The sequence below is a fragment of the Cynocephalus volans genome, chromosome 12 (genome assembly GCF_027409185.1).
Source record: "Cynocephalus volans isolate mCynVol1 chromosome 12, mCynVol1.pri, whole genome shotgun sequence".
In the NCBI taxonomy this organism is placed as follows: Eukaryota; Metazoa; Chordata; class Mammalia; order Dermoptera; family Cynocephalidae; genus Cynocephalus; species Cynocephalus volans.
The window spans coordinates 4,442,500-4,466,377 of record NC_084471.1 but is presented as its reverse complement, the minus strand read 5'-3'; the positions used below and the strand labels follow the sequence as shown (position 1 = coordinate 4,466,377).

Genomic DNA, 23,878 nt, shown 5'->3' with positions numbered 1-23,878 from the left:
AGCTCGCAGGGCCCTGAGGGGTCACTGCAGGGCAACTCCATGCATGTAAGAGACGTGTGGAAAGTGTTCCCTCCAGAAAGACACGTGGCCTGGCACTAGCGGGAGCCCGGGGGTCTGAGGAGCAGGCTGGAGGCCCCGGAGGTCCCCTGCCCAGGGGCTGGGCAGTCAGAGCAGGATCCGGGTCCTAGCCAGCAGGGCCACCTTCCCACAGAGGACAGCCCGTTTATTTCAGTTGTTAAGGACGCCACAACCTCCTCAGACACACTTTAGTAACCAAAACCCCACAACTAAGTGATATGCTGTGCAAGGCATGGTAATATTTATCAAGACATATGGTGTATATTTAAAGAATGCTGTTCCTAATTTTCAAAGTATCCTATTTAATACTTTTAATAAATACATAAGCTAGCATTAAAAATACTTCTACTTCCCTAACTTGTACAATGAGTCCTCAGAAGCCAGATGCCTGTGCACGCGGTTGACTGGCTTGGTGGGTTTTCCTGGGACCTCTGCCAGCTTCTGGTCCTTAGGCACATGCTGGGTGATCGTTGTCACACTGACCGAAAGGAAAGGGAGCAGGTGGACAGGGTCACCTCAAGTGGGGGGCTGTAAACAGGTGCACACACACCTCTCAAATGCCGTGAAGCACCAAAGGCACGTCCCCTACCCACCTCCCAACACAGCAGGTGTGGCCTGTGCCAGCGGCCTTACCTTCCTCCACATGGCAATGAGCCGCCAGGCTGCTTTCCTTAAGGTGGACCAAGATCTCAGACACACTGGCAGGCAGGACGGAATCCTTCCCTCGTCTTCCAGTGTTCCCAGCCTCACAGAATGTGCACACCCACACCTAATTCAGTCGCCTGCCCAGGACGCCTCGAGCTCTGATCCTCAGCGTCACCCCAGCGAGTGAGCTTGGCTAGGGTGAGCTGCTCCCCATGGGACGATGGGGCAGAGCCGGTGAGGCCTCGGGGTCCGTGTGGCGGCCACACACCCAGCCTCCCCCGGGCTCCTCCTCCTGTCCCTCCTGCCGCGTCGGGCTGCCCTTCCCAGCCCCTCTGCCCGCGGCCACTCTGGCACTGAGCGCCAACACGTGGCACTGAACCGGCCCCTTAAGGCTGGACGTCTCCTGGAGGACTCTGGACCAAGGACTTAGGGAGTGCCCATGAAGGTGGTTTCCCGCGTGTGCTTTTTTAGCTAATGAGGAGGAGAGAGGCAACGCCAGGCCAAGGACTGATGCACGCGTGCCGGGGTGCAGGGTGCGAAGAGACCCAGGATAAGGTGGGGGGCTTCCAAACCTGTGGAAGTCACCTGCAGGCCACGACGCACGCGACTCCAAGCCCTAGCATCCTTCCTGAGTTCAGAAAAGGGCACCTTCTTGCACATCTGACACGTGGGATGAAAAGTGCCCTGCGAAGCCCGGGGCCTGGGCAGCGTCTGGGCTGCGGGACCCCTGCACTCACCTGACCTCAATGGCAGAGCTGTGCAGGAGCTCCCCGTCACAGTTCCAGCAGCTGCTGGAGACGGTGCAGCAGCAGGAGCGGTGGTCGCTGCAGATCTGCCCAAACCGCTTCTTCCCCTCCTCCTGGAGGTCACTGTCATCGTCCTCCACGCGCTTCGAAGTAAACTGGAATTTCTTGACACGATAAACTTCAACAAAAGTGAAGTCAAACTGCCAAGAGACAGTGAAAGGAAAAGCAGCTCGTTGGGTCATCGTGCTGGGGCAGTAGCATGCCCGCCCCGCGACACTCTCTCCCGGCTCCCCGTGGGGTCAGTGGGCTCTCCAACTCCGAGCACACAGGGTGCGCCCTTTGCAGAGGACACAGCCACCAGGCAGCGCCTCTGAGTGACCTTTCCTGCTGACCTCACCACTTACAGGTGGAGAGAAGTGTGGCCCTACCTGCCCCGGCACTTGTCAAAACGACCAGTACTTCCAGGAATCACAACTCAGCTACAATAACACCTTTCCAAGAATTCTGGTATTTAATCAGCAGTGAGGTGTAGAATTTTCTTTTCTTTTTCTTCTTTTTTTTTTTAAAGATGACCGGTAAGGGGATCTTAACCCTTGGCTTGGTGTTGTCAGCACCACGCTCTCCCGAGTGAGCCACGGGCCGGCCCCGACGTGTAGAATTTTTTGTTCTCTTTTTTGACAGACACTTTTCAAAAAAGCCACATAGCCATAGCATTGAACTAGATCTTCAATACAATTTAACTAAAAAAACAAATTTTACTAAACTTGGAGCCTGGACCAGAAGCTCCAGTTCTCCCGGCACTACTAGACTCGGGTCTAATTCGTGTGAACCACCTCAAGGACGCCACACGCGGCGACGGGACGCGGCGACGGGAAGCGTGGCAGGAGGGTCTGAGCAGAAGCCACTTCTGAGAGCCGAAAGAGTTTATTTTTTTTATTTTTTAATTTTTTTTTTTTGTGTGTGTGTGACCGGCCGCACCAAGCACACCGGCCATCCCTATATAGGATCTGAACCCGCGGCGGGAGCGCTGCAGCGCTCCCAGCGCCGCACTCTCCCAAGTGCGCCACGGGGTCGGCCCGAAAGAGTTTATTTTAAGTGACCTGCGAGGGCAGCACATAAAACTTGACCCAATCACTTTGCTCTGCTTTTAAATAGGAAGAGAAAAGACAGGTAGGAAGTTATATACATGTTTATCATTCATGCCTTGTAGTTCCTGTGCTCGAAGACTTATGATTTTAAATGAAATTCTACAAGGAGTAACCGTGACTGGGAGTTTAAAATTCATGAAATGCAAACAAAAGAACTTGTGTCTCCTTCCTTTGAGTTAGGTAATGGATGTAAATATGTAAATCAGGGACTGCAATATGTAAATCAGGGACTACAATATGTAAATCAGGGACTGCCCACATATAAACCACTCGCTGACACGGAGCACGTGCAGAAAGCATCCCACTTACCTGGTCACACTGGTTGGTGTGCCTGACGAGAAATCTCAGGAAGTTGAACCGGGAGCATTTCCGGATGAGGATGAGGTCGCAAGACCCATCTCCCAGGTGAGCAGCCGGGGACAGGCCCATGGGGCTCCGGCGACAAGCACACGACATGTTTGCAGCGTTGATGGCCAGAAACTTCCCACAGATGACCTGCCATTCTTCCACTTCCTCTGGAGCAGAGAGAACCATTGCACACGTTACGGCTCAGCATGACACAGTGGCAGACGTCCCACCACGAAGGGCAGATGATCCCATGGGCTCATCCATGCTCCCCATGGTTTGGACACTCTAGGCTTTCATTTTGGTGATATGTTTAGTACAAAGTCTTCATGCAATCTACTCTTTGTCATCAACTCCCAAAATATTGACCACGGAGCTGTCCACTTGCCTCAGGAAGTTGCACCAAGTGCTGGACCCAATGGGTCACTTGGCAAACGGCACAATTATTTTTACTTCTCTTCACACAGTGACTTTTGGACAGAAATTTAGAGCAGGGGGTCAGTGAGACACGGCCGTGGACCAAATCCAGCCTGCCATCTGCCTTTGTATGGCCTGTAGGCTAAGAATGGTTTTCACAATTTTAGATAGTTGGAGAGTATCAAAAGAATAATAGTATTTTGTGATGTAGAAATTATACGAGGGGCCGAGGGACTCAGCCACGCACCCCTCCCACTCCCCGGACATCTGCAACCAGCCCAGTGATGACCACCAAGCTGCCACCAGAAGCCCCCTGGTCTCCCCTGCCAGGATGAGGGGGTGCCACGGGCCTCGACCTGCCCCCCTCCTTCCTCCTGCCCCTCCCCCACCCCCAACTATTCCACATCTTAGAAAGTAAAAAAAAATAATACTAGTAAATAAACAACAACAAAAAAGAAATTATATGAAACTCAAATTTTTGTGTCTACAAATGAAGTTTTTCTATCTTTTTGTTTTGTTTTGTTTTTTGGCAGCTGCCCAGTACGGGGATCGGAACCTTGGCCTTGGTGTTAACACCACCGTGTTCTAATACAAATAAAGTTTTATTGGCAGACAGCCATGGCAATTCATTTACATACTGCCTGTGGCTGCTCTCGCTACAACAGAGTTGAGCAGTTGTGACAGAGATCGATGTTATTCACTACCACGCCCTGACAGAACATTCTAGAGCCTGCGGGAACAGGAGCCCTGGCTTGGCGTTACATCAGCAGTTCAGGGGAAGACGGCCCGCGTGGGCCTTCCCACAAAATAAACTATTCCCCAAGTCAGATAAGTGGAAATGAGCAGTTTCTGGAGCTCGAGAGAAAACGGACGCAGAGTGCAATGCGGAGACAAAAACGAAGAGACGGACGGTGGGAAGAGGCATGTGCCGGAAGTCTGCAAAAACTAAAGCCACGACACACACGATTGTCACGCTGGGGTGGGCGCATTGGGTAAGGGACACGAAGGATAATCACAGTTTGCAACAGTGAACGTGATGATATGATTCGATCATCGCATACTGTACACAAGCAACGACAGTCAACACTGGACCCAAATACGTATAATCACTTATGCTTCGATTAAAACATGTTTAAAAAGAAGTACCAGTGTTTTCTAAACCATATAATGCTTTTTTCTGCTCTTCCTCCAGCTGTTGCTTGCTTTGCCTGCAAACGAAGCATCTGAAAGACAAAAACAAGATCACCTTTTCTCTAATATGTAAATTCAGCAACTGAAGTACATCGTCTTGGCATATAAGAGTATTTAAATTCTTTTCATTATACTGAAAAGTTCAATTTCAAAGGCTTAACTAAAAATACCTTTTTCTGCATACTAATTTGAATGCTGAAAATTAGATCTACTTTTAAAATTACACATAATACGTCCTCTAAAATTTATAAACATCGTAATAAGCTTAATATGAGGACACTTACATTATACCTAGAGAAGATTTTTGCTTAAGGTACAAATCCCACCAACAGAGTCCTGGCGTGAGAGTTCATTTACTTTCAGATAACAAATAATACAGTGTTTTTTTGTTGCAATCAATAACAAGCAAATAAACAACTCAGAGCAGTTAACTCAGGACTTAGTAATCTAGAACGCAGTTTGGCCTCGGCCACCTCTGCATTCACGTGCGTCAGCCGGACAGGTGCTGACACGGGAGAAATTGGCTCATCGATAACTGAGTTTTGCGACAGCACCTGCCTCTAAATATTCTGATTTTATTTTATTTTATTTTATTTATTTATTTTTTGTCTTTTTTGTGACCGGCACTCAGCCAGTGAGTGCACCGGCCATTCCCATATAGGATCCGAACCCGCGGCGGGAGCGTCGCCGCGCTCCCAGGGGTAGGCCACGGGGTGCGCCACGGGGTCGGCCCTAAATATTCTGATTTTAGGGTCTTAAATTCTTCCCTTCAAGAAGGAAAGGAGGGCCGGCCCGTGGCTCACTGGGAGAGCGTGGTGCTGACAACACTGAGTCAAGGGTTAAGACCCCCTTACTGGTCAACTTAAAAAAAAAAAAGAAGTAAAGGACCTGGGGGAAGGAAGCTCCCAAGTCTGAATGACACAGAAAGGATGAAACCGTCTCCATGTCCTCAGACCAGCCGCAGAGCACAGAGAACAGCTAGGGTGACGGTTAGGGGGACGCTCCATGTTGCTAATGTGGCCACACAGCCTGGGACAACTAATTTCAAGATTTATTTAAGGTTCTATTTTAAACTGGTCAGATATTATTGAATATATTGTGTGGGGGGTTACTGCTTATTAGTTCGTGTACCACACACACACACACACACACACACACACACACACACACACACGCACACTGCAGAGGGTGCAACGGCCAAACACACACACACACACACACACACACACACACACACACACACACACACACACACACACACACACACACACACACACACACGCACTGCAGAGGGTGCAACGGCCAAATCTATGAGAAAGACCATGAGCTTCTCCAGCTGTCGTGGGCTCTCAGTCTCCCCTCCCCCATGTGGACCCTCCTCTTGTGTCCTCTCCTGTGGCAGCTGCCTGGCTCTCCCCTCTTGGTCCCTTGCTGACAGGCCCCCCGCCTTTCCACGGGGCTCAAGGGGTCCTTGGCCGGCTCTCCGGGCCGCAGGTGAGCTCCTGCCATGGAGCACGGGCTGAAATGCGCAGGGTCTCAGCGCGGGTGGGGACGGGAGGCTCCTGTGGACAGCACACGATCCACCCAGGCCAGCGTGACCAGGCAGGGGTCCTCCCCCTCACAGCGTCCCGCACACGCATGGCTGTCGATGAAGTGCTCTGTCTTTCACCCTCTCTTGCATGTATTTTTTTGTCCACTAGACCCCCAAAGGGGGCAAAGAGAGCCCCCAACAGGAGCAGACAAGGTGGATGTGAGCCCTGACTCCAACGGTCGATGTGGGACTGGGCCTAGCACTTGACCCTCCTACGGGACACGGCTGTCCTGGCCTGTGCAGATCACAGGGACAGACAGGGTGAGAAGCCATCTGCACAGTGTTCATGCTCGCGAATCACAAAGCCCTACACAAACCTTCGCTGTCCCATGGGCGTGCTAAATCCAGTAGCTTCCTACAGACATTTGGAAAATACTCCTGCACTCACGTCCATGACAGGGACAAAACCCAGCAGCCCTGCTTTCCTTCCCTCCACCTGCAAAAGAAACACGCGAGGTGCACTCACCCGGCTCGGCAGGGCTTCCGGTCCCTGGGAGATCCCACCGTGTGCTGTGCAGGGAGGAAAGACACGGTTCCTTCATAGCAGTGATGTGACAGAAAGGTCTTCAAACCTGGGAACAGAGTGCGGCGAGGACATCGGTCAGTGAGAGCCAATCTAGCTAAGACGCAGCCGCTTTCAGAGAGAAGCTGCAGAGTCTCCGCCCTCCCCCGGGAGATAGCACATCTGGTCACAGTGCCAGCGCCTTCCGGGACCCAGTGGTGACAGGAGCAGGCAGGGACTTGGTGCGCTGGGTTACCGGCCCCTGGGGCTGCCTTCCATGCAGGTAGAAGGGAGTCTCGGCCATCATGAGCCCTCGTGGCCTGAACAATCCCAGCTTCTGCATGGCTTGGCCCCCGCCAGGGTCGCATGTGACAACTGTGGGGTCCGAGAAGAGCTCAGGACAAGGGCTGGGGGGCAGGACAGCATTGCCACCCAAAGACTGTGGCCAGCGCCTGAGGCAAACTGTGGCAAGCTGTGCATGGTGCTGCCCATGTCTCCAGCATGCTGGGGGGCAAAGCCACCCTCAGCTGGCCTGGTGGGAATCTGACCAGCTGTCCAGGAAAGCTGCTGAGCAGCACAGCAGGGAGTGGGCAGTAGGCATGAGAGGGGACAAGGCCACGTCCCTCGAGTCTGAGGGGACGCCACTCCATGTCTGACGCTGGGGCTGGCACCTCCCTGCATGGCCACTCTGTCCAGCTCACATCTGGGGTGCCTGAGGGACCTGCCCCCCACCTTACCCCCAGCACACTGAGGCCTCCATCCTCGACACGGTGCCCAGGCCCCACCTCGTCAGGCGTCCCCACCAGAGGATGACACGTGTGTCTGGCCTGCTGGTGAAGGGAGCTGCCGACAAGAGGGTTCTGGCTCCCACCGACCTTGGCCTGCATGAAGCTCAGCTCCCAATGTCCCCCACCCACTCCTGCCACTCACCTGGCTCCACCTGGTACCTAGCGTGGGCTGGGCACATGGGACAAGCTAAGAAAGCATCTGTTACATGGAGAAACAGCTTCCAGATTGGCCCTCCCTGGCACCCACCTTCCCCCTGCCCCTTCAGGGAGGGGCACATCCAGGTAGCTGTTACCCGCTCCCTGCATGGTGGCTCTGGCCTCTGTCCCCCTCCTCCCCTGAGAGTCCCAGGAGGAGGCTGAACCCCTGGTGAGCAGCCTTGCAAGCCGGCTCCTTGCTAAGGGGCAGGGAAGCAGCCAGGCTCCTAACGGGGTGCTTGTGGGGAACGCTCCTCCATCATCCAGCTGCCCCTCCAGATGCCACGGTCCCCCTTTCTGCCTACCAGATGGGCCCCCCAGATGTCCCGCCAGCCCCTGAAACTCCAGGTGTCCAGAGCAGAGCACACCGTCTCCACACCCTTGTTCTCGCTGATCTGACCCTCCACTCTGCCCAGAACAGCCGGACACGTCCTACCTCACAGGCCTAAACTCAAACCCACCCTGCGGAGAGCACTCGGGGACTGTGGCAGGCACCGCGTGGGGGTGGGGGGCACGCACCGGGCGGGAGGGGCGGCGGGTGGCTTCCCAGAGGGGCTTGCCCAGCGGAGACACGTCAGGCTCAATGACGGGGGGCAGGAAAGTGGCATTCATCGTTTACGGAAGTCCTCGTGGCTTTTCTGATTTCCTGAGTGTCTCTTTTCTTAATTAAGGTTTGGGTAAATATATAATTTTGGCATTTCTCACATGTTAATTTTCAAGTCACCCTACAGTTTTTAATGAGATCTTTTAAAGTTACATAAAGCTTACCAAGTTCCTACTCTTTTCTCTCACAAAGAAAAGAGTTAGATTCTAGTATTTGGAATTATTTAATTTAATTTAATACAGATTTACCCAAAAGCAACCTATAAAGGGCAGGGACCAGACAAATGGAATTCATTAGAATGCACAGGAATCCATGTGAACAAAAGAACGTCAAATCCTACGTCTTTTCAAAGCTCTTCTTTTTCAGCCTGTAGGAGCTGAGAAGATGTGTAGTGGATTGGATTATGTCCCCCAAAACTCCCTGAAGCTTGAATTGTGTCCCCCAAGTTTTATGTATTAGAAACTTGGCCCCCACTGTGACTGTTAAGAGGGTGGCAAATCCTATGATGGTGATTGAAAGGTGGGGCCTTGAAGAAGTGGTTGGATTGTAGGACCCTGCAGTAGTGAATGGGTTAAAAATGGTGGTCAGAGGCGTGGTTCTGAGGGCTTTAAAAGGGGAGTACAAGAGTCTGTCTGTGTCTCTCTCTGCTCTCTCTGCTTCCACCATCTTGCAGTGTGAAACCCCTGGGTCACTGTCGCCACCACCAGATGGACTTTGGACTTCCCAGCCTCAGAAACTGTAGGCAATAAATGTTGCTTTTCTTTATAAATGACTCTGTTTCAGGTATTTTGTTATAAGCAACATAGATGGCCTGACACAGGATGGCACTGCACACTCCGCCTGCGGCGTGCGGGCTGCATCTGCTTTACACGAGCTGCTTCCATTCCTCCCTCCCTCATTCTAGCTCTGTGACCAGGCGGAAGAGAGCAGAGGCCTGTCCCCGAGGCCCCGCCAGCCCGGCACGGAGCCTGGTAGACCCGCTCGCGGTGGGCTCCCCAGTCTGGGGTTATCAAGCCCTCGGGGACACGATGCCCACTGCGGTCTGAGGACCGCCAACCTGGAGGGAGGGTAGGCGGGATGTGGCACGTCCTTCGGCCTCCTTGTGCCGTTCTCTCTGCCGTGAACGCCCAGTGCGTGCAGAACGCGACACCTTTGGAGAGCGCTCGCCACCCCCCGCCACCCCCACCGGTCTCCGGGCCTGGCAGGGCGGCATGGAGACCAGGGCCTGGCCCGCAGCAGGTGCTGGGCACGTGTGTGCCACACGCACGACGGCTGCTGCTGTATGACTGCGACAGGACAGCACCTTTGCTGCATGAGCTAAAGGACGATGTGCCTGAAGTCCCGGCGGGCTCCGGCCACACGTCTAAGGCTGAATTTCTTCACAGGGAAGTTCCCGCCACTGTGACTAAGACGCCCGGGTGGTTAGAAAAGGAACTTTTTCCCACTGAAACTTCCCCTTCAAATGTGCGAGACACCGCCTGCCTGAATCCCCGGGGTGCCCATCAACTGCCATTCTGGGACGCATCACGTCTCTCACGGAGCCCGTCACATTTCCCGCGTCTGGATCGCAACATCCCGGGTTCAGGTCCAGACTGGCCACGTCGTGGCCGCAGGAGGGCGAGGCCCTGAGCCTCCTGTCTGTACACGCGGGGCGCTGCCTGGTGAGCTACCTGAAAAGTCGTATCTGACGAGCCCCATCCACCGTTTCTTTTCGCTGTCCTTGATGATGTCACCGTAGAAGCCATAGCCCAGCAGGGACACCGAGTAGCGCAGCAGCGTGCTGTTGTGGTGCACCGAGGACACGTCCATGGGCAGAGAGTCACCTGTGGGAGACATGCACGTGGAACCACGGTCCCTGCCCCCCTGAACCTGCCACTCTGTCCCCAGAACATACTCGCAGAGGAGGTGCTTAGTGACGACGTAAAACACACAGAGAGCACTCAACGCCACGATCCGTGTGGTTCTGATTCAAATGATAAAACCTGACTCAGATTTCCAAAACAGGCTTGGGGAGCGGTTCTGTGGGGACAGAACGAGAATGTACCCACGAATGAAAGGTGGACTGGAGAAGGAGGAGATGGGGCATAGCGTGTTAAAATATAAAACCCTGAGTGGCTATTTTTAAACATAAAATCTGTTGACTTCGGGTCAGACACCACGACACCATGAACAGGGACGGGAGGGGCACTACGCATTTGTCACACAGGCGCCTTGCTGAGCTCAAGCAGTGTCACAGCCCCGCCTGTCTTTTTGACTCAGTGCCTGGAGCAGCCCCTGATGTGCCAGTCGACTGCAGGTAACTGTGGCACAGCCAACTGTCCCCACCGCACAGACACGGCCATGATGAGGAGCACAGGTAGCTTCCCGCCCCCAGGGACAGCAGCACCCAGAGGAGTAAACGATGGCTTCTGTGGAGAAGATGACGCAGGACCAGGGACCCAGTGTGCCCGCAAGGGGCTGGGCCAGGGCGAGTTCTGAGACAAGAGTGCAGAGAGAGCACTGGGACGTGGTGTGGGGTGTGTTATAGGACAGAGGGAGGTGGCTGGCCAGGGCGCAGGGACACACGGGGACACATGGGGACACAGGCCCCAGGCCAGGAGGCAGGCTGTCACGTGCACCCCCATGTTCTGGGCAGGGGTGTGGCACGATGGGTTGAGCTTCCAAAAGGTCCCTCTGACTGTTGGGGGGAGACAGGACGGGAAGGGGGTGAGCGAAGGGCTGTGCAGAGACGGGAGGAAGCGGCCAACGTGGGCTGCCCATGGCAAGGCCAAGGCATTGAGAACGGTGGGAAGGTGGGTCTGCCTGTGCATTTGCTCGGGACGCTACTGGGACCTGTCAGTTGGGTGTAAATCACCGAGAAAGGGACTCACCGACGATGATGTGCAGAGCTGAGGTCTCTGCGTCATTCGTGCCCACCGTTGAATAGCACACGCAGTCTGTTGACCCTGAAACAGGGACGGTAAATGTCCTTAATACCGTTACAATAATTTTAAACCGTAGCAGCCTTCTAACTAACTGAGTGTTACCCTATTAATTTTCTTCCTTGGCCATGGAGTAGATAAGAAGGAATAGAATTTCAAAATGAATATTGAGACGATGCATCAAAGACATCGAGACTGACCTTGCAATAATATCAAGTAGCGCCTTACAGAGCTGCTGGTGACATGCCCCCTTGCTGGCATCGAGAGGAGCCCCCAGGGAACGCCTGCAGCAACGGCCATGTGTCCTCCCCGCCTCTCTTCCTGGCCCCCAGGGAGTCTGGCAGGGGCACATCACAGCCCAGACATAAGGGCAAAAGGAGTCTGCCTGGAGCATCGCCAGCGGGAGCATGTGTGCAAAGCAAGGTCAACTGGAAGGTCATGGGAAAACACCAGTAAAGCGGTTTTCACACCAAGACACGACTCGGTTCATAGCGAAGAGCTGTGCCAGCTCACACGCAGGGGGGAGTCTGGCTGTACCTGCTCTGCACCCACTGACCACGGCGAGCATCCAGCACTTGACTGTGGCCAGGGCCCCGCTTCCTCATCTGTAAGGTGGGGGTGACCAGTGTGGCCTCAGAGTGCTGGGGAGGTGTCAACGCATGGCATGCTGCCCTGGCACATGGGTCATCATCTGTTTCACGGGTCACGGCTGCAGGTCCTCCCATGGCTTGTCTTGTCCTAGCTGGGTCACAAGGTTGAGGTTGGCGTTCTCAACCCTGAGTACACACAAAATCTCCTGAGGGGCTTACAACAGCGATTCCTAAGCCCCCACACCCAAGATTCTGACTCAGTAGGTCTAGGAAGGGCTCAGCAGTCTGAATACTTAACAGATCTGCTGAGTAGCTGAAACACCCTAGTCTCGATTCCCCCGGAATAAACTGTGTGACAGTAACTACCATTTGCATAATACCGTCGCAGGCACAGAACCACTCACTAGGGAGCAAGCACATGTGTTTACAGGTCCATGTGTTTACGTCCCGGGTGCTCTGCCCTAAGCCCCACAACAGTCTACGGGTCTCTGCTCGTAAGTGACGTCTGAAAGTTCATGGGTCCGCACAGAAGGGTTAGGTCGCGAGCCCTCTTGGTCATCTCGCAGTGTCCCAGAACCCGGTGCCGCTTGAGACCACTTGGCTGGCGCAGGGCTCGCGAGGGTCCGTAATGTACACGCACACGCACTTTTACTATGTATTTTTTCTTTTTTTTCACCCTAAAGACATGAGTTACATCTCATTTCAAAAATGAGACAAAAAGTGAAAAATTTTTAAATAAACATTAACATTATAGGAGTGACTAATTCTTAAAATGTAATTAACAGCATCTAAGAAAAACTATGTGGTTTCAGACTATCTCCCGCCCCCCTCATCTTTATAACCAAGGGCACCTGAGAAACAAAAATCAGCATTTCTGAGAGAACAAACGCGAAGAGAGCTATTTAATGACCTCACCGCACGGCCAGAGGTAAGTCCTCCTCACCCTGGAACTTCACATAATGTCCCCGGGACCTCGGCTCTGATGCCTGGGTGGCGTTTACACTCCTCGCAAATCATCCTTCACAACAAAAACCAACAGACATCCAGCCTCCCTGCGTGTGGTCAGCTGTCACTGTATGTCCAATTCCTTCTAGTCAGTGGAAATTCAGCAATGACCGCAAATAAGAACAAGAGGAGTGTGTGGTTTTGACGTTGCTCCATATTCTATAAGCCCAGGACTCCCAAAGTCCATTCCTTATTTCTGGGTCCATTTTGGATCTAATTGCTCTATATCACACAGACATCATAGGAAAACTAAAAATTTTATAAGGGAACTTCATACAGGGCTTTGTCCTGGGGTAAAAAGCAAGTATTTCTGACCTTGCCACGTCATCCTTTACAACCACAAAATCTACAACCACAATAAAAACGGGTGGCCGACCTCAACCGTGGCCGACCTAACGGCGGCTCCTCTGGGGAGGGCTGTGACTGGACAGAGCTCAGACGTCAGGCCCCGGGCCACGCCTTGGGCACGCTGGGCCAGCTCCAGGTTTCTAGACTGTCAAAGGTCATTCAATAGCAAGTAACTGTAAACACTTCCTATTGATTAAATAGGTGTGAGATGGCTCAGGTCATAAAGGCATTTGAATTCTACAGAGAAAACAGAGGACTCACGGGCCCTGCCCCTGGACTGGGCACACATTCGCTCTCCACGTCACCTGCGTCCTTCTGGGCCATCAAGATGGTAGGCAAACTGAGTTTTCTAATAGGTTTCAGGGATTATTTTGCTCAATTAGAATTTTGTGGATGAGAAAACTGAGGCACAGAGTGGGCATTTTACCTGTGACAGGTTAGGTATGTTGTCCCCCCAAAACTCATGTTGAAATCTGACCCCCAATGTGGCAGTGTTGAGAGCTGTTTGGGTCATGGGGATGGATCCCTTGTGAATAGATTAATGCTGTCCCTGGAGGAGGGGGGATTAATGAGTGAGTTCTCGCTCTATTAGTTCTTGTGAGAGCTGGTTTTTAAAGGAGCCTGGCACCTCCCGCGCCCCCCTTGCTTCATCTCGCCATATGATCTTGCACCCATCGGCTCCCTGCCATTTTCCGCCATGAGTAGAAGCAGCCTGAGGCCCACACCAGATGTAGCTGTCCCAGAATCATGAGCCAAATAAACCATTTTTCTTTATAAATTACCCAGACTCAGGTATTCTATCACAGCAACACACAGACTAACACACCTGCCCGAGGCCGCAATTGGGCCCCCGGTAGGTGCACCACATCCAACAAGCCCCCAGTTTCCTAGAGACCTGGGGCCACTCTCGCTGCCACTTCTCCTGTCCCAGTCCCCAATCTGTTACTGAGTCCTTAGAGACCACCTCCTTAACTCCAAGCTAGCCTCTCCATCTGTCTCAGTTCCAATTCTCTGGTCTTCAGAGGGCGTCTGCAGCAGGCCAGCGTAGAGAGTGCCCGCGTCGGGACCAGGAGGAGGAGTTGCAGGCAGCAGTTCACTGGTGGACTGGACCTAAGGGAGGGTCCGGTCCTCCCTGGGGAGAGACCGTGCTGTAGGGAGGTTGGGCCCTGTGGCTCTAAGACCCCCAGGGCCTTCGAGAAGGCCAATGTCCCAGGGAGCGCTGTGCAAGCGTATTTCCCCTGCTCTACCCAGCCCAGACCTTCCACCTGGCATCCCCTGGAGTGTCCCCACAGCCCAGCTGGCAAGGAGCTGAGGAATGGAAGCCAGGAGCTAAGGCTGGCACCAGGCATCTGGGATGCTCTTCTTGCTGTCCTCGGCCACTGCCCTGCCCTCCGACATGTCAGTCTGCCCTGTTCTCCGACATGTGTAGATGTGAGCCCTGGCCGGTGGAATAGTAACAGCCTGGTCAGAGTGCTGGTCCCCTGAGGCTGGGGACAGGTCATGCTCGGTCCTACTGAGGAGTCCTAAAGCAGGATGGCTTCAGCTTGACTTGACCTCATGTCCTCCGAGATGGCAGCTGTGCAGCCAAGTGCCAGTCTCCAGGACTGCTGGAGTAAGGCCCGAGACTGCCCGCAGAAGCATCCGGGCGTCAGGAACCCCCACGTTCAACCACAGGGCCAGGCAGAGGGAGCTCCTTCGCTTCTGTCTTCAGATGGTCTCCTCCTGTGCCAGACAGTGTCTCGAAGGGCTGCCCTGACCCAGCGGTGACATATGCATGTGTATGTGGGCACGCACCTGTGTGTATGTATGTGCGTGCACGCGTGTGCAAGTGTGTGTGCACATACATGTGTATGTGTGTGTGTTCATAGAAGACCTTTGGTTCCCCAGCCTGGGTGAATGTCAGGACTCCTCGGAGTAAGATGCTCATGTTGCCTGCTCTTCTTCCTGCTGTGCTATCTGCAGGTAACTAGGTTTTTAACCCAACCATGCGACCTATGGGAGGACAGTGGGGACCAATGTGCCACTCACTGCATGTGCTCACCAGCCTACCCAGCTCCACCACCCCCGGACGGTAAAGACAGAAGGGCCAGCAGGACTAGGAGCTCTACTGTGAATCAGTGCACACACCTGCAGGAGAGGCTGGGACTGGTCCAATTGACAGTTTTAGGTTAAGTATTTATTGTTTTTTAAAAAGTAAATAAAAAAAAAAAAAGAAGGCATCTTCAGCCTTCAAATGCTTCTGGCTTAGAAACACAGAGCTGGCCACTGTTTCTCGACACTTCCCTGCACCAGTGTCTCCCTAGAGCTCGAGGGGCACAGCTCGAACCCCTCATGTAGTGCGTAAGGCCTTCGTGACTGTCAAGCATGAGCCACGTTTCCCTTCTGCTAAAGGGAACCACGTGGTCTCACATCCTAGACGCTGGGACTGGCACTGTCCCCTCTCCTTCTCTGCCTGCCCATGTTGTGCTCAGCGGGCATGACTCAGTTTCAGCATCAACCCCTTCAGTAGTCTCCCTGACACTCAGGCTGAGTGACTCGGGTCCCCTGTGTTCTCAGGGTCCCCGTGAAGCCCCCTCCTCGCAGGTGCCCTCTACTGAACTGGCTGAATATGCGTCACTCCCCTCCTGGCAGCGCACAAAGGTGAGCACCTCCAGTCTGCGATGTGCCCCCCTTGGAAGCCCAGTCGCCCCGGGCTGGGACAGAGCAGGCAGCGGGCAGATACGTCAGTCCATCGCTGAACCTACGTCATCACAGAAAGAAACAAATTCTGCACCATAAGGAAATGAAAGGAAACATCATTCAAAACCTAGAATTCTCCACAGACTTTTGAAACAGCTGGATCCAGCAGAGGTCACGCAAAACCGTCAAATTTTAATTTTAACCTCAAATTTTAATGCGAGGTACACACAAAAAAACTATGTGAAATAATAGTTATGTTAATTTGCTTGGCCTTAGTAATCATTTCACTATGTATATGTATGTCAAAACATCACGTTGTATACCTTAAATGTATACAGTAAAAATATATATATAATGGAATAATTTTGTTTTCCCTTGCTTTCACAGACACAGAAAGTAGTGAATTGTTGCTCTTGCCTTTTTCAGAAGAAACAACAAAGTTAAAATAACAAATTTTTTTAACATGAGGACAGACAGCGAGCGTCCCCTCTGGTCTGACATTCTTCCGTGGAAAAGATGCTGGATGCAGCTTAGAAGCCCCTTTATCTGCCACTTCCCCAGCTCCCGTTTGTGCAGAAGGACCTGGCTTCAGGGAGATTTCTCCTGCTACGCACATACTGTTTCCTTGGCCTCTCGGTGCCTCAGGTACGTTACATGAAATGGGAGCTGATGCTAAGAGAAGTAGGTGCCATTGAAGGATAGCACTCGACAGAGGACCGCATAAACGACGACTTTTTCCTGCAGACTTGCTGACACGTCAAAGTTAGTAGGTAACAGGAAGAGACTTGGAATTTATAAAATGTTAGGTCAGGTCTCAAAGCAGTTGGAGCTGTGCCTTTCAGAAGCTCTAATTATGTCTGTCCCAGAGCCAGCCCATCCACCGAGGCCAGGACCCTCATTCCACACCCAGTGCTCCTCCTGAGCTGTAGAGACCTACTGTGACTCGTGGCTGCACGCTTCCAGGGGGGTCTCCCTCGTGATCCGCATCTCATGGGTCTCAATCACACCCTTGTCCCCCTATGCTGCCACAGCTAACTTTATAGGGTCACCCTCCCTGTCCCACTTCCCTCCAAATGACCAGCAAGTCCTGCTGACTTTACCTCTAAAGCTGTGCCAAGTCTCAGAGACCCCACGAGATCCCCACCATCTACACCCTAGTCTCAGCTGATCCCACACGACCCACCCACTGTCCAAGCCACCAGTGTCCTTACCAGGACTCAGAACACTCTTCCCAGAACAAAATGCAGAAGGGGCCTTAAAGCAGCGTCAAACGTCACCCCTGCTGAAACGCCTCTGACACGCCCTCCGGCTGCATGGCAGAGTGCAACTGGCACATCCCACTGTCCCCTTCACCCCCATGGCCCCACCTCACTGGCTCCTCTGTCCTGAGCACCCACTGCTCCTTCCCACCTGCCACCCTCTGCACCAGCTGACCCCAAACTGCATGGCTGGCCCCTCACCTGTCACCTCCCAGAAAGGCCTCCTGGGCTCCCTGCAGAAGGACGCCCTTCATAGCTGCTCTCCCCAAACCCTCCTCCAGCAGCACTGTCTCCATGGTGCCCACTATGGGAAATGCCTCTGTGCTCACATCTGTGGGGTGTCTGCTGTCTTCTCCTGGGGCAGAGGCCATGTCCAGGCACCCAGCGGGTGCCCCATCCAGCCTGACCAGGTGGAGCAGAGCGTGTCCCCAAGAACACTTCTTAGCTCTTAAGCACTTTTCAAATTTTAATAGCTTACTGTTGGAGATGTTAACAGTACTGTCTGCAAATGGTGATAAAAGGCAAATTCTTATAAACGAGATGAGATCCATAATGGAAAAATCAATTAGAATACAGAAGAACAAAATTCATGCAGTCCAGAACAGACCTCATACAGTTAAAAGACAAAAACCTAACTCAGAAGAAGAGTTGTGAAACACAGTACCCACCAAGGGAAACGATGGATAAGAGTGTCACAGTCGATTAGAGAGAGACAGGGCGTCCCCCACAAGCAAACGGACAGCGCAGAGAAGGGAAGTTTACAAAAGCACAAAACGCAAACAGCAATGAACCTGTATGAGGCAGAAGCACAAACACAGTAAACGAGATAGCACGCTTTGCCTGTCAGGTTAGATAAAAGGTAAACACAGGCAGACCTCCACGTGGGGAGACACCCCTCCCCAGTCCCCTGGGTGGTCTAGATCCATGTGGTCTTCATGGGAGGGTACGGTGGGCCCAGAGACGCCACGCAGAGGAATGTCCACAGGACGTCGCCGCTGGGAGCCCCGGGGAGCCCCACGTGGGAGGCATCAGAGCTTCCGTGAGTGCGGAGGCAGCAGAGAGTGACGAAGGATGCAGGGGAAGGTGGTGGGAGATGCACCCGTCCCCAGGGTGTGCGTGGCCTCAAGGAGGCCAACCACTTTGGTGACGCGCACTGTCTGGGTCATTGGGGAGTCAGAACTCCACTCAAAGCAGCACCAACCAGCGAGACAAGTGGCTGGTGACCTCTGCCCCTTCCGGGGGCTGGGACCCCAGTGTGTGGGTGTGTGGAGCTGGATCTGCAGGCTCCCCCTTGCACAGCTGTGCTCAGTTAGCCGTTCAACAACCGTCTAGGCCCTCCTGTGCCAAGGTCACTTGAGTGGCAGCCAAGCCCCGGCTGTAGGGCAGCCATGGCACAGAGCCCCCCAACTGCCCCCAGCCGGTCAGCTCTTCTGCTCTCTGGGCCAGCAGCCCCCGACCGCCCTCTCCCGCCTACTCCTCACTGCCGTAGAGGAGCCGAGAGGTCCGGCCTGAGCACAGGACGCTGAGGAGCAGGAGGGGACCCGACGGGACGTTTCCATCATCATCGGTTTAGCTGTAACGACCTGTTGCTATGAGGGCTGCCGGCTGCTCTTTCTCTACCGACTCGGCTAAGACCTGCTTCTTCCCCCGGCGTCTCCCGGCCGGGCTCTGCTCATCAGAGCTGAGGCTCGGGTCTCCAGTGAGTGTGCTGTTTAAGCCGAAACTCAACTCCTGAAGTTCCTCTCTGCAAACAACGGCTTCCCCAAAACTTTCCCCAAAAGCTACAGGGAAGGGGACTAGGACTGTTCTTCAATATATAATTAAAACCACGACCTTGACCAACATCTTGCTCACCGTTACCACAGAGCCACAAGCTATTATGCTAATACAAATCCCCCTAAAAGGGACTCTTGATACTGAGAACACCCACAGTGCCACCACCCAAGGGGACAACCTAATGTCGTACCATTGTTCACAAGCTGTCACTGCCTGAGGACAGAGGCGTCAAGTCTGAAGGGTGATTCCTCAGAGTGAACACTAACGTGCAGTGTCACCTGCCAGAGACAGTGCAGGGTTAGGAAGTGGCTGCGGTCACTAAGGCGGAACGGCACACATGGGGATGGGGGTCAGGGGCCGCTGTCCCTCGGAAGAGCTCTGAGCTCCTGCCTGCGTTCTCTTGTGGTGAACGAGGGAACGCGGGCCCCAGCCCCTCCTGTCCTCATCCATAAAACGGGGATAAGTAGGGTGCTCGCTTTGCAGAGATGTCACGGGAAGGAAGTCACCGGACGAGCAGTGTGGAGGGTCTGCCCGGGCCTGGCCGCAGCTGCTACTGAAGAGTCAGGCCCAGAGCGAGGAGACGACGAAGACGCCTCCTCCCTGCTACGTGCTGTGCAAAGCCATGAACCGACCACGCCAGCCCTCACCTTGACTTCACACTGCGACGCTTCACAGGAAGATGCTAAATCCACCAGCCAAAGTGGCACCGAGGACAGTGCCCAGCTCTGCTGCAGACAGCGAGGCCCCGCCCTGGGTTCCACCCCCGCCTTCCCTCTCAGTCCCCTCCTGTCCTCCCGACTCCTACACGTGCTCCTTCTGCCCCCATGCACCCCAAACCCCAGTTCCTTCAGTCAGCTAGAAAACCCACCCAGAAACCCGCCCTGGCAGCCCCACCGCCTGCCCCCTGCGCTGGGCACCTCCCCACCCAGCCCCGCGGCCCCGCCGCCCGCCCGCCCGCCAGCAAACGGTCAGCTCGTTAGGAGCAGAGAGTGCGTGGCATCAGCGCTGCATTCTGAGCACCCTGCACAGGGCAGGCGTTCAGGAGACGAGGACAGGTTTCCTTACAAACACGCGCTGGTATTCACTTCATTGGTCACAAACTCTCAACAACGATGCAATAGTTGTGTGGTGATAAAATCAATTTAAATAGAGGAATGAACCCGAAGGAAAAACCCAATATTCCTCCCCAAAGCAGCCCTAATTATAGGAAATGTGTGTAATTAAACCAAGTACGGTCAGATTACGCGATGCCCACAGCGGCTGCTACGCAGCGGCTCCACCCCAGGTTTCCATACCCGCCGGGATGATACCGATCCTGAGGGTGCTGGGGGCCAGCACGGCCCTGGGGTGGTTCTGGTCGATGCCGGCGCTCCTCTGGGTCCTGCCAATGAGACCGTGCAGGACCTCGCTGAACATGCCATCTCCACCGACGCAGACGATGCTGCAGGAGAAACACGGGCTCGTGAGGACCTCCACACGCCCTCGGCAGGCCTGAGGCTCTTGCTTCTGAAGGGGCAGCCTGCGAGCCCCACCCTCGGCAGGGGTCTGGGAACTCGGCTACTGGAAGGTTCCCTAGGCAATGCACTGGTGCCTCTCACCAGTCTGCCTAGACGGCTTGCACAAACACGACCTATGGCAAACACCAATGCTCCTTCTGGGGCTCTGGGACTTTGGTGATCACCAGGCGGAGGGTGCTGGCCCCATCAAAAACTCTGAACTCTGAGTGTCAAGGCTCGAGCTTGCAGGGCACAAACACCAGCCCTGCGTTGCTTGCACTTTTGCTGCTGGAGGGAGGGTGTGCTCAGGTGACCCCTCTCGGTGGGGAGGAGCACAGGGAGCCTGCACGTGGCTGTCTTTCCCTCTTACCGTCTCGCTGTGCACCCGTGCTGTGTCATGGTAATAAATCTCAGCCGAGAACACGGCTATATGTTCACACAGTGCATCACCAACTGCGTGGTGGCCTTGAGGACCCGGAAAGCAGAAGCAGAGAGGACCAAATCCATGCTGGATGAAATGGGTTCAGAGAAAACAGAAGGAGAGGAAGTGGAGAAAGGCAGCCGTGGCTGGAGGGAGGCAGGAATGGTGTTAGGGTGCTGGTGTTAGACACGACCCCAGGGAGTCATGGAGAGGTGGGTGCATGTAAGTTCACTGACAGCCCCACGGCCCGTGGCAACCTGAGACCCCCATCACCAGGGAAGCAGGACACTTGGCTACAGCTGGGAACAGGGGTGGGGCTGCGGGTCGGGAAGAGAGGATCGCAGTGGAGGCTTGTCCATGGGTGAGCAGTGAGTGGACTGGGGGTGCAGCGCAAGGGGGCCCTTCAAACCTGAGCGAGTGAGGCCAGTGTGCCTGGCTGTTCCCTGAATGTCCCGCCACACAGGGCTGGGTCTCTGGCCAGAGGCCACCTCGTAAGGCACATGCTCTAAAGCACATCCCTGCAGGAAGGCTCCTTGACCACCTCTCCTACATAACCTGCACCTTGCACTGGGGTGGCCCATCCCCAGCCGGGCTGTGGTTTCAAGCACAAGGATCATGGCTCAGGCGTCTGAATGTGCAACACAGCAACACCTGCCACGCCTGAGATGGGCACTCAGGAAAGGTCCACGGCTTGCTTGATCAGTGACCGGGCAGCGAAAGGACTGCCCTTGCTGGCCAGGGCTCCTTCAATGTGCCCCCGGGGAGAGGCGTGTGTTTGGGAGGTGCATCTCGTGGTACGACTGGCCGATCGCCTGACTAGGTTAGGTAAAGTAATGTAACCAAAACCCAGCCCCACTCCTGGTGAAAAGTGAAGGTCCAGTACTCTCCTGACAAGGCTGCTATCAGGAGAGTCTGAGAACTGAAGTATATGGAAGAAAAGTGGCCACCCACATCATGGAGCTCAGGAGCTCCCCTGCACTCAGCACGTTATGGGCTGGGACTGGTTACATCTCTCTCTCCTTTCCTTTTTTATTTTCGGCAGAGGGTCTGCACGGGGATCCGAACCCTTGACCTTGCTGTTATCAGCACTACTCCCTCCCGAGTGATTTCCCTTTCTAACCGTAGCACCAGCACAGTGCCGGGCTTTGCAGACCCTTCGCAGTGCTTGTGAATGAATAATGATTTCAGAAAATATTCACATTGCAACTTATAACATACTAGTCACAAGATTCCAGATGGAACACGGAGATGGGAACAAAAAGTCAACCAATTACAAAGCAATTAACTACGGGAGTATATTTAAACTCGAGATAAAGAATGAATTTCTAAGCATGAGAAAAGCTTAGAAAGAGATGGATAAATTTGAGCATATGAATTTGAAAACTTCAACTGGTTAAAAAAAATGCCATAAGCAAAATTAAAGGACAATTTAAAAACTAGGAAAATATTTGCAAAAAAATGACAATATTTGTTGGAGAGAAGAACAAAAAAGTGAAATTATGGCCAACAGAAGAAAACAGGTCAGAGACATAGAAATCAATTCAAAGAAGAAAACCAGTTGGCCAGTAAACATATTTCTTAAAAGATGAAAGATTTTCACCTCAAATTAGCAGGGAATTTTACAGTGATAATATGAAATGTGCTGACAAGAATAGTAGAAAATATACCATAAGAAAGAATGTAAATTCATACGGTATTTTTAGAAAGCAATACGACAGCACACAGCAGAGATTCTAAAATTTTAATCTCCCGTGACCGATTAAGTTCATTTCTAGGAATTTACCTTGAAAAAAATATAGATGTATACAAAGAGATTCATACACAAGAATGCTATTTTATTATAAGAGCAAAAATTGGAAACAGTCTAAATAAACATCTAGTAGTGAGAGACAGGTTAAACTGTGGCCCATCTATATAACAGAAAATTATACAGGCATTAAAAGTAGTATTTTGGAAAATCTTTAATGACATGGGAAATTACTCACAATATAATAGAAAAGCAGAATCCCTAATTATAAAAATGTCATCATCTCAACTTTAGTTGATAATGGACTTGACTGATTTATTTCTATACCTGCATAGAGCTATATAAACACATCCTGTGAAAGACAGAAACAGAAATTAGAGACCCACCAAACAGTCCTCGCCTTGTAGCGGAGGAATGTGAGAGTCTGAACTTTTCTGTCTTTTCTTGACTTTCTACAAGAAGCATGTTTACTTTTATAATTTAGGAAAAAAAAAAAAAATTAAGGAGGGCCGACCCTATGGCTCACTCGGGAGCGTGCGGCGCTGGGAGCGCCCAGGCCGCGGGTTCGGATCCTATATAGGGATGGCTGGTGCGCTCACTGGCTGAGCGCGGTGTGGGCGACACCACGCCAAGGGTTGCGATCCCCTTACCAGTCCCCAAAAATAAAAGAAAAAAAAAAAATTAAGGAAAGGGAGATAACACAACTAAGAGATATGGGTAAAACCTGATTACAAGTCACTGTTTATTAATCAAGATGAAAGAAAACTTACTCACCCATCATATTTATCTATATTAATCTCATATATAGTGTCCTGGGCTTGATTGGCATGTTCAGTAACTGTGGGAAAAATAACATTATGTCACATAGTTTACATTCACATCCATAAATCCTAATTTAAAATAAAAAGCAAACAAACCATTCTTTTAAAATGAGATTCTATAGAACCTTCAGGAGGATTTCCTATAAGAAATCCCTTCTTGGATCTTACCAAAATCCCCATTCTGGGACGGGGTTAAGCGGACAGTAGGGCATGTCACTCTGCTGGGTGAGACGTGACACTCTCGGCTTTTCCCTGCCGACAGATAGTAATTTCCTTGAAAGAGACTGCATCTTCATTTTACAATTTTTCCTTATTACACAGGTTACTTTTGAAATTTTAGAATACACCAAAATGTAGAAGGGAGATAACGTTAGTCTATAGTGTGTATGCCCAATGTAAAAAACCAAAATTTCTGTGGAGATGCTACTGTGCACACAATTTTGAATCTTTGCTTTCCCATATTATTCCAATCATTTTTTTCATTAAGAATTCCTTGTAAAGACCATTTAAAAGAGCTACAAAGCATCCCTTTGATTCACCACCACTGTATTCTTATGTCTCCTGT

At 52.5% G+C, this 23,878-nt stretch overlaps 1 protein-coding gene across 2 annotated transcripts in view; it reads right to left on the bottom strand.

The window, feature by feature from the left end:
- Positions 1-23,878, bottom strand: part of CERK (ceramide kinase) — a 57,664-nt gene that overhangs the window by 1,300 nt on the left and 32,486 nt on the right. Inside the window, exons 5-14 of one of the 2 annotated variants that reach the window (XM_063075699.1) lie at positions 23,267-23,330; positions 20,124-20,269; positions 11,121-11,195; positions 9,921-10,073; positions 6,628-6,733; positions 4,526-4,602; positions 2,927-3,132; positions 1,461-1,669; positions 712-748; positions 458-556 (exon numbers count right to left, since the gene is read on the bottom strand). In XM_063075699.1, the coding sequence (XP_062931769.1) occupies positions 527-556; positions 712-748; positions 1,461-1,669; positions 2,927-3,132; positions 4,526-4,602; positions 6,628-6,733; positions 9,921-10,073; positions 11,121-11,195; positions 20,124-20,269; positions 23,267-23,330 (1,103 nt within the window). In that variant the 3' untranslated portion in view covers positions 458-526. Of the gene's footprint in view, positions 1-457; positions 557-711; positions 749-1,460; positions 1,670-2,926; positions 3,133-4,525; positions 4,603-6,627; positions 6,734-9,920; positions 10,074-11,120; positions 11,196-20,123; positions 20,270-23,266; positions 23,331-23,878 lie in introns of those variants that run through there. The other variant, XM_063075698.1, reaches the window with a different exon arrangement.